This window comes from Lepisosteus platostomus, chromosome 13 (genome assembly GCF_059453375.1).
Source record: "Lepisosteus platostomus isolate fLepPlt1 chromosome 13, fLepPlt1.hap1, whole genome shotgun sequence".
NCBI lineage: Eukaryota > Metazoa > Chordata > Actinopteri > Semionotiformes > Lepisosteidae > Lepisosteus > Lepisosteus platostomus.
In genome coordinates, this window is record NC_142623.1 from 28,018,466 (window position 1) to 28,034,392 (window position 15,927).

At 36.7% G+C, this 15,927-nt stretch overlaps 2 protein-coding genes across 2 annotated transcripts; both read left to right on the plus strand.

Annotated features, from left to right (window-relative positions):
- The first annotated feature begins 35 nt into the window (after positions 1–35).
- LOC148650303 (uncharacterized) lies at positions 36–5,835 on the plus strand. Its single transcript, XM_088603965.1, has 4 exons — positions 36–2,152; positions 2,237–2,281; positions 3,151–3,273; positions 5,381–5,835. The coding sequence occupies exons 1-4, from the start codon at positions 2,042–2,044 to the stop codon at positions 5,483–5,485; spliced, it is 384 nt and encodes a 127-aa protein (XP_088460091.1). The 5' UTR covers positions 36–2,041; the 3' UTR covers positions 5,486–5,835.
- A 4,304-nt stretch (positions 5,836–10,139) lies between these two features.
- On the plus strand, positions 10,140–12,264 carry LOC148650304 (uncharacterized). Its single transcript, XM_088602311.1, has 4 exons — positions 10,140–10,514; positions 11,009–11,053; positions 11,483–11,611; positions 11,994–12,264. Exons 1-4 carry the CDS (start codon positions 10,362–10,364, stop codon positions 12,093–12,095), a joined length of 429 nt encoding a protein of 142 aa, XP_088458437.1. The 5' UTR covers positions 10,140–10,361; the 3' UTR covers positions 12,096–12,264.
- Positions 12,265–15,927: the final 3,663 nt, after the last annotated feature.

Consider the following 15,927-nt stretch of genomic DNA (forward strand, 5'->3'; position numbering starts at 1 on the left):
TCAGCCGTGCTTATCTTTTCTTAATGCAGATCAGAGGTACTTGAGAATATTTTTTTTAGATGAAGTAGTCTTTTTTGGTACAGTGCAATAAAATTAAATGATGAACCTTTTTCTGTTTTTAAATAAATGTTATATATTAAAATTAAGCTATGCATGGTACAAATGGGAATATATATATATATATTACTTTTAGTTTAATTGTGTTATCAAATATAAATGTTTTATGGTATTTTCTACAATCCTGTCTCGGATGTAACTTTGTCCAATACCAGCCAAACTTACATTATTGAAAATGGATGGATTTATGTTAGTTACATGTCCCATAATGTCTTAGTTCACAGGAAGCAAAGCGTCTTTGCCATAACAACAGAATTGACTGAAAGTTCCTGTGTAGCGAGCTCGCCAGTTCTGATGAGATGTGGTCATAGAGTTGGATCAGGTCTACAGCACGAGTAATTGTGCAAAGCAAAAATAGAAACCTTAACAGAAATAAAACACATCTCCCAGATAGAAATACCAAAATAGCAAAAACAATTTTAACAAAATAGTCTCACATGCATTAAAAAAGGAAAATGTACTGTATGTATCGGTTGGAATACTGTTCATGTGCAAATGGAATATGATACCGGAAAGGTGCATGTGTGAATTTAAGATCGCACTTTATACTTTATACACATGGCAGCAAATCTCTTATTGCAGAAATGCTATGGCTTAGAAGTGTGACTTCCGAATAGTGCCTAATTAAATCTGATTTTTATGCCTTCATCTCAGCCTGGGCTGCTATTTGTTTTATTATGCATCATTTATAATTTTTCAGTATATTTTACAATGAAACTTTTAATCATTTTTTTTAGGCAGATAACCTGTCATACTTTGGGTTGGTAGTACATTGAAATGTACATGCTTAATGTCTTACAGTGAGGCCTTTTGAGATACGTGAAGGTGTAGATTTGTCTTACAGCATGATGACATGGTGTGTAGCACTGCTGCTCCGCCCCTCCAGAACCAAGGTTTGATTACATCCCTGCTGCCTGTCTCTGGATTTTGCAGGCTATCCATGTGTTCAAGTGGGTTTCTGCCATTTCCTACCACCTCCCAAAGCCATACAGGATAGGTTTGTCTACATTGGTTAATTTTGAAGTTTATCCTCATGAGAAAAGCATTTGGGTTCTCCAGCTCATTACTTAGATATGTGGATTTTAGTTATTTTTACACCAAGTAGTGGTTATGAAACTAGAGAGAGACTGATTTATCTAATATTCTGTATAACTATATTAGAATATTATATTGTTCTGCAGCTTGCAAAAAAATAACACTCTGCAGAAGAGAGACTGATAATGCTCTTTGTTTCTGGACCTTGTAAAGAGTCAAAAGAATGGGCATTGTGCCATAGTAAAAAGGCTGGGTTGGTTTGGCCTACATAGACTTGATGGTGGAAGATTTCACTTTCTAAATCTGACTAGCACGCCAGCCTTAAATATCGTACTTCCTAAATTATGTAAAACCAAGTAAGGATTTTTTCCTTTCATATTTATAAGTCATAGGTAATGTCCAGATCTATTAGGTTTCTTGCCTTAGACCATAGACTCGGTTGAATATCTTCAGGTAACACATTTGAACAGCACACTTCAATGCACCAATGCTCGTTGTAGTTTAAAGTACCAATCAACTGATAAGAATCAAAAGTTGTTTGTTCTCGTTATCACAGTCTAGATTTGGACTACTTTGATCTGATCAATATTATTTCACCTCAGATCTAATGATGATACTGTACATGTTAGTCAACAGTTTCGTTGCTCTTATCAAACTATATTTTGCATATACACATATACATCAATGTATAAGACATTATAAATTTGGAATATGCTTTTTAAGTCATATAGAAGAAATATCTGATAGCAATTCATGGCCCTTATGGTTGCTTTTAAAGGTAAAGAGATGAGTCACGTCTTATGTAACAAAAAGGTTTCTTCTATCACTTCTTCCTCCGTCTTTCTCATCAGTACTGCCTGAGGTAAGAGGCAGAGTCTTCTCTGAAATCATGAGGTTTGTAATAACATCTGTAATTGTTTGCTTCTTCATTGCTGCTGCAGAGAGTCACCAAAATCTCAGAGTAAACGAAATTCTTAAAGCTGCTTCCATTATTAAAACGGTAAGTCCATTGATTCTTAATGACATTTTTTGCCTTTTTTGTAACTATTATCAATATTCTTATTTATTTCTATTTCATATTTAGGATAACTGTGACATCTTTGTTCCAAATATATATGTCAACACTGGGGTAAGTGGCAAATTGCAAACACACCAGTTTTCATCAATATTGCTTGGATGTAAATTTGCATCATGCTAAAAAGCGCAATACTTTTGTCAAACAGATTTTTAGTGTAATGTAGCAGCTCAAACGCCATAACAAACCAAGGTTATAATCTGTGTGTCCTAAAAGAAGCATTGTTGGTGCAAAATTTATTTTTCTTAGGGTGTCTTCCAGTGGTGTTTACAGTACCAGGTCAGCAGAGACTTCCAAACTCTCAATTATTTTTAAGGTTCTGTGCTAAACTTGTCTCCACTGTATTTTTCAAGCATCTAAAAAACTAAATAGAATTTCTTATTGCATGTTTTCAGTACATCTTCTTTGATTTATTCTGCACATTCTTCCCACATTGCTATTTAATTTAATTGTTTCTTTACTTCCTTCTTTGCTTTTCTACTATATTCCCAATCCTTATTGTAATTGTGTAATTCTGCTGTCTCCTCTCATTGTGTGCTTTCTAATTTTTTCCTTAAAAAAATTGAATAGGAATTGAAGGAATTTGGGATTTTATTGTATTAGGTTAATACTCTGTAAATATTCATGTTAACAAATCACATAATTTTGAGTCCGGATTTGCTCCAGCATGCTCAGGTTTGTAAACCTGTCCGAAACAAACTTCTGATTTGGTTCCGCCTCATTGTGATCATTGTGAAGATTGCTGACTATATAGACTGGGAGATGAGTGTGGGGATCTATCAGAAGGTGCTGGAGCCTGCAGTCAGGAAGGACAAGAGTCCTGAGTAGAACAGTCAAGGGAAGACTCTGTAGTAGACGAGGTGTGTGCTTGTGTTTGTATGAACGCTAGGAAGAAAGTAATATTAAACTTTCTTTTTTGGCAGGTGCAAAAACTCAGTAAGCTTCTGTGTAAAGGAGTGAAGGCCTTGGCGAGAGCAGTAAATGCAAAGGAATGTGCCCCCATGAAAGAAAGCATCACAACCCTAATAAGAACTATGAAAACAAAGGTAATGACATTGCCGGATGTTCACTGCCATACCAGAATATTAGATGCTACTACTAACAGCAGGACGGTTCACCTCTGGAGAAGTGCCACAATTCCAGATGCTGGTGGAGATATAAGATAATAATAATAATAATAATTGCTTACACTTATATAGGGCTTTTTTGGACACTCCACTCAAAGCGCTTTACAGGTAATGGGGACTCCCATTCAGCCATAGTGCGCCAGAACGCTCACCACACATCAGCTATCAGTGGGGAGGAGACCAGAGTAATGAAGCCAATTCATAGATGGGGATTATTAGGAGGCCATGATTGGTAAGGGCCAATGGGAAATTTGGCCAGGACACCGGGGTTACACCCCTACACTTTTCGAGAAACGCCCTGGGATTTTTAATGACCACAGAGAGTCAGGACCTCGGTTTTACGTCTCATCCGAAGGATGGCGCCTGTTTATAGTATAGTGTCCCCGTCACTATACTGGGGCGTTAGGACCCACATGGACCGCAGGGTGAGCGCCCCCTGCTGGCCCCACTAACACCTCTTCCAGCAGCAACCTTAGGTTTTCCCAGGAGGTCTCCCATCTAGGTACTGACCAGGCCCACACCTGCTTAGCTTCAGTGGGCTGCCAGTTGTGAGTTGCAGGGTGAAATGGCTGCTGGCCAAGATAAGATCACTTTGCTGGCCATATACAATTTCTTGTTTTAGGAAGTTGTCTTTTGACATACCCCAACTTGCTCCCCATGAGACACACAGATAGGGAAAGAAGCATGGGGTTGGGCCGCAGGGTCAGCCATTTATATGGTACCCCTGGAGTAGTTGGGGGTGAAGGGCCTTGCTCAGGGGCCCAATGGAGTACGATTCCTCTGCCGGCCGTGGGATATGAACCGGCAACCTTCCAGCCACAGGCGCAGATCCTTAGCCACAGAGTCACTGCTCCGCCCCTATATGGGAGCCAACAGCAGCTGATGCAGCTCTAAATGAGATGTGGGTAGTGGTTCAGCAGCTTCTTGAGATCTGAATTGCGGTTCCTGTCCTCGGTGTTTGTATCTGCCAACCTCTACCTCTACTTGTAACCCTCTATCTGAAAGATGCCTTAGACAGGTGTGAGAGGGGAGTCGTGTCAACATGCAGTGGAACAATTAAAGGGGAAATCTCACCACTGAAAAGGAGAAATAAGAATTATAAGGTGGCATTGTGTCTCAAGTGTCACCTGAACAGGGCTCTGCATGCCAAAACATTGTTTCTACTTTTCAGCATGGAATAAACCTTTACTTGTTCATTAGACACATCTACTGTTGCTACCAGTGATTCATGCATCAAAATCTCATCTTGTAGGAGGACACTTCCATCAGCCTTCTTTCCCAAAACATACAGGGGAAATGTTTCCAAGAAGCATAAGGTGTTGGGCCATTATTGGGACCTTGGACAGGATAGTAACAATATGCGATAAGAGCAATCGTTCTGATAGTGCACATTGAATTGAGATCGGATTTTTTTATGATTTTATACAACACATACTTAGATTTTTCTGGCCTGTCTATTTAGCGCAAGCATGTGTCTGAACCGTGTGTAAGGAAGCAATACTTTTTGGGAGGCTGCTCCATTAGCCAAGCTGGTGATCTTTTGGGGTCTGCAGGGAGCTGTATATTTGCTATCTGCTGAAAATAGGACTGGTGACATGTACTGTATGCTCAGTAGTGACTTTAATATTGCATTAAAGCTCTGACACTTCTTGGGTGTAATTAGGCTTCTGAGTGCTGAGGTCACATTCTGGGCTATTGCTGAATAAACTCCAGACCAGAGTTTTCTTTTTTAGAATTTTTTTCACACTCCAGAATAAAAGAGATTAGATACGCAGAAGACTGCAATGATCTATGACAGAGTTCATTTGGTAAGCAAAACCATTTTTAATAATTAAGTGTGAATTCTTTAGATTCGATTTTTTTTCTTTTTCCTTGTTTCAGCACAATAGCATAATGTACTAGCGCAGTTGCTGTAAGTTTCACTCATTTTACCAGTGACTAAACACATTGATACCTGAAACTCAGATTTTTGAAAGAGAACTGTCTATGTGCAATCAATTTTATTTATTTTTTTCTTTTCCTTTAGAATAGGAAGTGCAAAATGAAAAACAAAATTGAAATGAAGATGGTGGTTTTCCTGCACAAACTCACTGAAGACCTAAGGAACAGAAACAGCAAAACCAAGTTTTAGGCTCAGAAGCCTGTCTGCAAATCTGCACATTTTATTGTTTTAATATATGATATTATAAATGTTTGATTTATAATTTTCTTACTACTTCAGAAATATGTAATATACATTAAAAGGGTGTGAATGCTTTTAAATTACAGCAATATCCATTATTTTACATTTTCATAATTTTGTGAATATATTTTGTAATGGTTTCAAAAGACAACATGTTCCTTTTAGATTGTATCTTTGATGAAGATGTCGCATGGGTCCACTGTTATTATGATTATTGACATTATTAATTTCAAATTGAGTTGAGTGTCTGCTGTTGATGGACATACCCAACTCAAATTTATAAATTGTCATTTATTTTACTTGCATTCATATGATCTACAGTCTTTGTTGAAATCTGCAACATAATTTAGTTCAATTGCACTGCAATATTATGAGGTAGAGGGCTTTACAATTTCTCCTGAGGGACCAAGAAGAATCCTTGGAAGAATGAATAAAAGGACCAGCTGGATCATGGATTTTATCAAAAACATCCCTGCCTATATTTATAAATGCAGCATCTGTAAAGGATGGAGGAGGATTAAGTTCTAGGAGGCACATATATCTATCATTAAAAGTAATAATATAGAGCCCTACAGTTTTTCAATTTGCCAGCACTTGACACAGTGGGGATTAAGACTTTACAGAGTTGTGTTGCCCTGGTTGTACAGAAGATATACCTTAGGCTTTGAAAAGATGTAGGTATGTGTGTGGTAATCAAAACTGCTTCATACTGATGTCGATGCAGTGGAAAATGTTAAGGGAGACACCATGAAGAAAATTTCATATTGGGAAGCGGTAGTTTGCATTCCATCCAAACTGTACCCTTTACCAGACCTAGTGCCATTTGTGATTTAAAATACTTAAAAGACTAGAACAACACTCCTTCACTCCCCTACAAAATACATATGATAAGAATTGGTCATAAAAGGTACATTTGATATAGAAATTCAAGTTTAATTAAAGTTTCCGTTGTGCAAATCAATTAATTGAAATCCCGAAATTTACATGGAAGTACAGCGAAGAAAATGCCCATGAATCAGTTCAAAAGGTAAATACAGTTTACTGGGCAAATATTTAAGTGCAATTCAGTTTCTCCAGTACAAATAAGATTAAGAACTAATTAGTGAATGTACTATTATACCTCTTTGACATTTATAAAGATTAAACTTTCATTTTCTGAATCATTAGATTTTGAGGATAATTTACAAATTTGTACTTTAAAAACATTATACATTTACTGTATTGCTTGGACTATAATCATCGAATAGACTTCTGTTCTTTTGGTTCCCTTTATATAATTTGTCATTTTCAGTAAATATAGAAAAACCCTTCTGATATTAACTTCCTTTCTTTTCAATCTATTTGATTATATCTGTCTCTTTGAAGATCATAAATTAAAAGGCATAATATAGTCCAGGGCAGGGCAACTTTGTCTCTGTCAGTACATGCATTTATAGGACATTGATCTGGTTAATACTTTAATTGAGCCTTAATTCAATTATGTCTGATTTTGTAACTTGTTTTTTTCCTAGAAGTTGCACGGTAATGCAGAATGGAAGGAGACATGATTATCTGCTGCAGAACTATAGAAAATTGACCATGAAACAGATTCTGTAGTCCCAGAATGCCCCTGCTTCCATTAAAATTGAGCCAAATACAGATATTTCTGTATAGTTTATTTTAAATTTTTTGGCTTGACCAATGTACTTGTATTGAAAGAGGTTTATGCACATACTGTATATTTTCCCTCAAACAAATGGTATTTTAACTTCTTTTTGAGGCAACATCCTCACATTCTTTATCAAAAGACTATGCTAGTCTGCAACTGACACTGAAATGGACTATATTATTATTACTATAAAATAGTATTACTATATTATGTGTATTGTCAGCATTTGTGTAATATCAGTAACAAAGCAGGCCAGTGCTAAATTTAGTTGCATTTTCATACATGACATAACTATAACACTGACGATCACTGTAATTTGTAATTTGCCAGTATCATTAAAAGATTGTAGTTAGTGTTATGTAAGAAGGCTTCCCTGAGTCCAAAATGGAATTTACCTATTCTAGTCTAGCAGCTTATCCCTTCATCATTGAATTTGGGATGTAGTTTTTTAAATGAGGAAAAATTAAATATTTCATGCACCAAGATAGCCATTTGCCTACTGAGTACATAAGAATCATTGCAAATGAATTAACTACAAAACAGGTCAGATCACCCTGCAACCCATCTAGATTGTACCGTAGTTAGTAGCTAATTGATCTAAGGATCTTACCCAGTTATTTCTTGAAGGAAGCCAGGGTATCGGCTTCATACCACACCCCCTGGGTAAAGAAGAGCCACCTGTTTTCAGTTTTAAATATCCTTCAATGTAAATTCTGCCTCTGTCCTCTCTTTCATGTTTCAGTTTTCATACCCCTGAAGTCTGCTGGGTCTCCCTTTCCTAGCCTGAACATGGCACCCTCCTGTTTTGCGGCACTGGGTACAATTCCTGGGATATTATCTGTCTCCCTCTGTTCATATGGGTTTCCTCCCATAATCCAAAGACAACTATTAGGTTAAACGGCTTCTGGGAAATTTGGCCCAGCTGTGAGTCAGCGCTCGTCTGTGTCTGTACTGCAATGTAATGGCATCCCGTCCAGAAAGGATCCTGCCTTGCACTTGCTGCTTGCCGGGACAGGGTCCAGCTCCCCTGTAGTCCTGTAGTGGATAAAGTGATTACAAAATCGATTTTTTTTTTCTACATTTCAACAATAAATTCACATGAATTTTACGTAAACGTCAAAAAGATGTATCACTATTTATGCATGAATTTGTTTAAGAGAAATCACATATACAGATTTTGGTTTTTAATAATTCATTTTTGGCCTAAATTTGGTAAACTGATCTTTCATAACTGACCATGATTCACCTAAGTGACTTTTTCACTTGAAGCATTTAGTGAAAGGGCACAGGTGATGAGACACCTTTGTGCCATCAGTGTGCTGGAGCAGTGCCTCAGGTGGACTTGCCAGGAGTGGAGCCAAACCATCTTCAGCAATGAAGCAAGGTTTTGAGCAGAGCACCCCAATGTACATCTGTGAGAGTATTTCAGACATACTGTACTGTGCACAAAACATTAGTTGATTAGTTGATTTTCTACATTAGTAGAAAATACACGTACCTGTACATCCACTGATCCTCACCAACTTCTACAGATGTACGGTGGAGAGCATACTGACCAGCTGCATCACAGTCTGGTATGGCAACTGCACTGCATCCTACCATAAGGCACCGCAGCAGGTGGTCAAAACTGCCCAACACATCATCGGCAGTGCCTTACCATCCATCCAGGAAATATACAACACCAGGAGTCTGAAAAAAGCCACCAAAATTATTTCTGACCCCACTCACCCCAGTCATAACCCTACCCCTACCATCTGGCAGAAGGTTCCGGTCACTCCAGTCGCACACAACTAGACTCCAAAATAGCTTCTTCCCCAGAGCTGTCAAGGTGGTGACGCCCCCACTCCCTCCCACCATATTATGATCTCTCCTAACATCTTCCTGTACCCACAACGACTGTTCTCCTACACCACCACACACACATGTAAGCTGAAATTGTACTGTCCCCTCGATAGCCCAGTAAAACTGTAACAGGCATAATAATATTTAATATTTATTAATTAACCATACTATTTTTAACCATACTATTTTTGCACTGTTCCAAGAATTACCTTGCACTGTTTTTGTCCTGTTATATTTTCTCTGTTTGCGGAATTTTGCACTGTTTTGATTACTTGATTACATGTTATTTATGTTATGTTATTACATGTTACTGTTATTGCTATTGTGTAACTGTCTATTGTCTTATCTTCTGTCCTATTTATATACTGCACCTGAGTGACTAATGAGAAACACTTTTCATTATACTATGCACCTGTGTAAGTTTAATGACAAAAAAGTTGAATTTAATTGAATTGGGCAAGTCAAAGACTGATCTGGGTGTCTACATCCAACATGAAATGAAAGACCCCACACTGGGTAAGTAAAACAACTCCACTACCATTTCTGAAGACTCATTGAGATTTTGGTGTGAACTAAAACCAGAATCAGATGCTGAAAACCCATCTTCTCCAACATACAGTACAACAATGAGACACACATTACAATGGGCATAGGCATCCTGCTAAGAGGGCCTTTAAAAGTAAATGTATAATCATGAGCAAATCTTTCAATTCATAGAACAGCAGTATTGAAGACTAAACCAAATATGGTTGCTAATACGGAAAATTTGGGGACATCACAGCAAAATGTCTAAAAATACAATACTGATTTTAACTAATTATGAAATTTATGAAAATGTATTCAGAAAATAATTTGTATATTCATATAAATGTGAAAGTAAGTTCACTGGCACCATTTCCTGCATGAAAGACTGCACTTTTTTTTACTGACAGTAATTGGTATTGCTTATATGGTCTTTCCTTCTTCGCTATGATAACTTGTCTTATGGGGTGGAGCGTACCAACTATCTCTTATGTTGTAGAATTCTGCCTCTGACGAAACAATCACTTAGCAATCTAAACCAAGATTAAGATTTCTTTTCAATTTCCTTTCAATTTGGCTTTTATTTCTTCACATACCACAGAGGATCCGTGCTAAAAATATGGTTTATGAGTCAGCAACTTGAGATTTTTTGCTTTTGGGGAAAAAAAATGACGTTAACTTTCAGCAGTGGTTGTGAGCCCTATATATATTTCCAAGAACACCTGCAGCTACCATTCACAAACTCGCTCCTCCAGTAGAGTAGTAGTGGATAGGTGTGATTTCTTCTCTCAGCCGGAGCTGAACCGCAGCATCATGTTTAAAGGGATGAAGAGCCTGGTGATCCTATCCATGCTGGTTGCACTCATCAGCAGTGCCCCTACTTCCAAGATGCCAGAACACAAGGGGAGAAGAGTGCTGGAGGAGATGATAAAACATCTAACGCAACTGAATAATACACTGTCTCAGGTACAGTAAGACAAGCTGTGATAACCGAACTCCAGTTAATCCTGTTGCTGATATTCTCTGAGTCTAGGGTGTCACCTTTTAGAACTGTTTTAAAAGGTCTCATTCTTTCATTTCATTGAGCCCATAACCTATATATAACCCAGAATCTGCTTTGTTACAGGTTTTAACAATTTTTTAACAAATAAAGCAGAAGGGCTACAGTAAAGGAAGTAGTACTTGTAATGGACCACCATCGAATACAGTACTTAAGATGTTTTAGTGTAATGTATCAGGATGAGCTTTAGCCCTGTGAGGGCCCTGTTTTAGGCTTTCAAAGGGCGTATAAATAATTTTTCATTAATTAAGTGGTAATCAACAATCATTCCAAGAATATAGACCTCATTGAAATGTGAAGCTGCAAGACTTTTTTTTCTCACCAGTCTAAGTGTATGCCTATGAAATGTTTTATAATAGCTGTACCTTAACCTTTTACAACTTTCTATTTTTCTTTCTAGAAAATAAAGGAGAAATTTGTAGTGGACGTGAAGAAAACATGTGAGGTAAGGACCCGTTGAGTATTTTTTTAGCATATGATCGTAGAAATACATAATTTATACAGTGTTAGCTATCACAAAATAACCATAGCTGAATGACTGGTCTGGAGATCCACCAAAGTCACAGTGTGAAAGTCTGAATTTTGCAAATTCCTGCTGGACTTTTTGGAGCAGAAAGATTTTTGTTTCTTTCTGGGAATCCACCTAGCCTCCTGGTTGTGAAACATTGATTTAAATATTAAAAACACATAAGATGGGTTAAAGAAATAGTAAAATACATACTGTATGGTACTATAGAAGGTCTCCTTTAAATCTGAGCTTCTTTAAAAGCTGCACATCTTAACAACCTTTGGGTGCCAGAAATTCAAGTTCCAGCTGGCTGTTGAGATTATACCTGTAAATTTAATCAGTATTTTTGGTATTATTATTTTGCAGCCCACATTCTTCTGTCAAATTCAGAAAGCTCTGAAGTCATTAGAGCACACTGAATTTGCAACGGATGGAGTACTCATGAGGTTACTGGATGAGTACAATTTACCGATTAAGCAGATGTCACATCATAAGGTAAACTGTGTTTATATGCTAAACTCATCCCTAAGGTGGTGAATGTCTAATATGAAGCCATAACACAATATGTCTGGAGAATATGTATTAATATTCTAAAAAATTGGTTATGTTCTGAAACAACTGCAATAGTACTAGACTATATACTACAAATTGTGGGTTTTGACAACACCTAGAAACTCAGAAAAGGCTGTTCATATAGCTGTGAGGATAAAGCAAAAGATTGCAATATGTACATGAAGAAAAAGATATCCATCTGTAATTTAAGATATACTATATCATGTAAACTATTTTGCAACATGTCTTAGATTGTATGCATGCATTGTTCTGATTTTTCACATATATCAACATAATGCTTATTTCAAATATTTGTCTGTTTCAGGGAAATTGTAAAATTGATGACAATGGTGACCAGGTACAACTTCATGCGCTTCTAAATAAGATGAAGGACTGCATCCAGAAAATCAATTCTAAACCAAATTAAGACTGGAAAAGGCTGCTATTATGAATTGCATATGATCTGTATTTATTTATTCTGATATTGTTTTATTTATAAAAAAGTTATTTTATTTAAAGCATTTTAAAATGTGTCTATTTATAAAAAAACAATAAAATGATTTATGTCCTTTGAAAAAACAACTTTGAATTGTATGCTCTGTTGATTTTCATTTTTGAAAATTTTATAGGTATGATAGATATTAATATACCCATTACATTTGAAACAGTGGACCAATAGGTCCTTCAACTATTATAATGATAATACAGCTTTTTAGGTGCATTCCAGAGAACACTCATTCATGTTCATGTTACAGTATTTAAAGCAGAAGAAATTATACGCATATAAATAATTTCTCCTATTTATTAGCTACTAAATTAATATATAAATAATAAATTCTCTTTTATGTTCATTGTTTTTCTCCACTGGCTTAGATTTCCTTTTTTACAATTTAGTAGACAAACAATTGCTTCAAATTTAAGGTGATGAAGTCTGGTTTATGAGAGCTATTAATAAAAAATATTTTCTTGGCTGCAAATCCCATCTTTTAAAAATGAGGAAAAGCAAACAAGAAAACAATATATCAACAAGTCAACAACATCTGCTTCATGTACAGATGGTTAATCCATTTCAAGTTCTAGACAACAGTATTAAGTGTAAAATTTAGTTACAGTATTAGAATTTAAAAAATGATTAACCTTTTAAAATGTGAATAGGTGAGTTGTTCCTTTATACTGTTCCTGAGGATAGCAAAATACCGCTCTCAAGTCATGGGATTTTGTAAAAAAGGTGCCTCGATACTTGAGTATCATAATAATAATGATCTTTTAAACATACAATTTTAATTAATGCAAGAATAGTGAAAGATATGACCATACTCTGTATGAGTAACGAAAATCACTTGATTGTTCTCAGCATGACTGTACCTATTGTGATTTAAGTAAAGTGCCAGGAAACGTTTTTCTACAGTATCGAAAACAATTACCACACTAGACTGGGGAAACCATGAGACTAATTCAGTGAGGGATAGACCATGTCTTGGTAAGCAAAGAGTCAACAATTATGCAGAATGACTGCAGTTCATTATCTGCCATGAAAAAAAACTTGTTCAGGGTTACAAGTGTTTTAACATACTGTATGGTCTAATAAGTTGGGGAAAAGCGAAGATAGTGAAGATAAGCAGCAACATCATTGGGGTAAGTCAAATCAGCCTAAATGCCCTCTACAAGCACAGGGATCTTAAAAAGAATAAAATTATTATGAAGTGTTTAACACACCCCTACTACTGTGAATTTACACTATGGTTCTACTATTTGGGAGATACCTCTGTGCCCATAGGTATAGATTCATTAAATCTTTTATAGAGATAGATAAGATCCCTTTATCAGCCATATACAATTTCTTGCATTAGGAATTCATCTTTTCCCATACTTCCATGAAACATGCAGACAGGGAGAGAAGCCATTGTACAGCACCCTTGCAGCAGTTGGGGTTAAGAGCCTTGCTCAGGAGCCCAACAGAGTAGGATTCCTCTGCCAGCTGCAGGATTTGAACCAGCAACCTTCCAGCCACAGGCACAGATCCTTAGCCACAGAGCCACCATTTCACCCCCTGCTTCTTAAATAACATAAAATAGTTATCTCCTTAAACACTGCTGTCCTAACCTCTGTTAGTGGTATTGGTTTTTATTTTATTGCTGCGCTGGACTTGTAAAACAAAATTCCCCTAGGGGATTACAACGCTTGAGTAAGCACATCATGTTGAAAGTTTAAGAAAAATATCTCCATCTTCTCTACCAGCAGGGCTGACTGCAGAGAGAGGAGTCTTTGTCTTTGATGGACCTGATGGAAGACAAAATGTGTGAAGACATCATGGTGAACTTTAAGTGAACTGGCTGTTGAAGACAGCCCATGGGCCCCCCGAAATGTGAAGGAAGGAGTCTCCTTTGATGCAGATTGAGCATGACCTTACAGGTCAGTGATTCATGGAGAAAGTCCTTGAGCCAACATACCTGCAATTTGCCATTCCTGCATGCCAACCCAGAAGTGACAATTTTCTAGCAGGAAAATTCCAAAGCTACACAGAGCTAAGATCGAATGGCATGACTTCAAGAAAACAAATTCTTGCCATGGACATTTTTTTTCCTGAATCAAGTCCCAAATAGTATCTTTGGCACCAGGTCACCTGTGCCATCAACAGGATGCAACTGGCCAGCACTTCCTAGCTGGTCGCAAATAAAGAATGGCAGAACATCACCACAGCCTTCTATCAAGAGGCTTATCAGGCCTATGTGTTAATACATCACCAGTACTGAGATTTTGCTCAAGCGGCTCTTACCCAGAACTAACTTGTAACATTTCTTATGTTCTAATACACAACAGAAAATCAAACATTCTGTTTAAAAGATTTTGAAATCAGTTGAGAAGTATTGCAAATGCATTGCTTAAAATGTACAAAACAAAACAAATCATGATTCATAGTTTCAAAAGAAAAAAAACAGCTTTGATGCATTTGTTTTTATCCTTCTTTCATTGCAAATTCAGTAAGTTGTCTTAACTGACAGTTGAAAGCACCCCTACTGTAATATGCTGACTGTGTGTTTTTAGTCAGACATTGGCATGCAATCTGATTAGACTGAACTGATGTAAAAAGTCATTTCTGAGGTTTGTGATTCAAATTGTAATAAGTGCAAAGAAGCAACACACCACAACATATATCTGTATATTGAGTCTTAAAACAGGCATACAAGGCTTTGTTCTTATGAAGGAAAAAATACTTATTACGATATTGTAACAATTTAATTAAGCAAGACTTTATTTAAACAATTTTGTTGCAGTCATTGATTCAGTTTTCTCCTTTCATCAAAAAATTGATATTACATGTGCAAAAATACAAGAAATACTAATACCTGTCAAAGGTTTGAGTACACCTCCTTGAAAAAAGAAGTTTAAAATTGTCTTTGTCAGATGTTCTCACAGTTAACTAGCATGTTAACTCATTTACCTTTTGTCACCAATTATCGGTAAACAGGTGAGGGAGCATGGGCAAAAGTTTGTAATTCCTGAATGAACATGGCAAAATTTGCTCAGTTAAACAAGGAAAAAAAACAGTCTATAATTACTTTAAGAAATGAAGGTCAATCTTTAAGACAAATTGCCAGAACTTTGCAAGTGTCAGTAACTGCTGCGGCCAAGACTATCAAACGATCTGAAGAAACTGGCACTCATGAGGACTGAAAAAGTTCAGAGAATCAGAGAATACGTTCATTAGAGTCACAACTCTGCAAAACCGGCTACTGACTACTCCTGAAATACAAGCTGAAGCTGATGCAACTAGAAGTACAGAAATTTCAACATCAACTGCTCAGAGGAGGTTGAGTGAAGCTGGCCTACCAGGAAGAATTCATGCAAATAAATCATTGTTAAGAGTGCAGAATAAGAAGAAGAGACTTGCCTGGGCAAAAAACTACTAAGACTGGACCTTTGAAGCCAGCTTTACACAACCTCCTCTGAACAGTTGATGTCAATGTTTTCCTTCTGCAAATGTAAATAACAAATGAGGATCACTGATCAGTAATATCATCATAACATTTAAAAAGTTTATCATCCAACTTGCTGTTAGCTACGGGAGTCTCTTTTCTCCCAAACAAAATTGGATTGCACGCCGAGTCTAAACTTTTTCTCTTACTCTAGTTAATTCAGTTGAACTAACAATCTGCATACTTCAGCGCCGAGCTACAACATACAGCTGTTTAAGCAAGTGAAGGAGCATTACTTTTGTATTAAACTTCAAGTGCTCATCAATGGACCGCACAATAGTT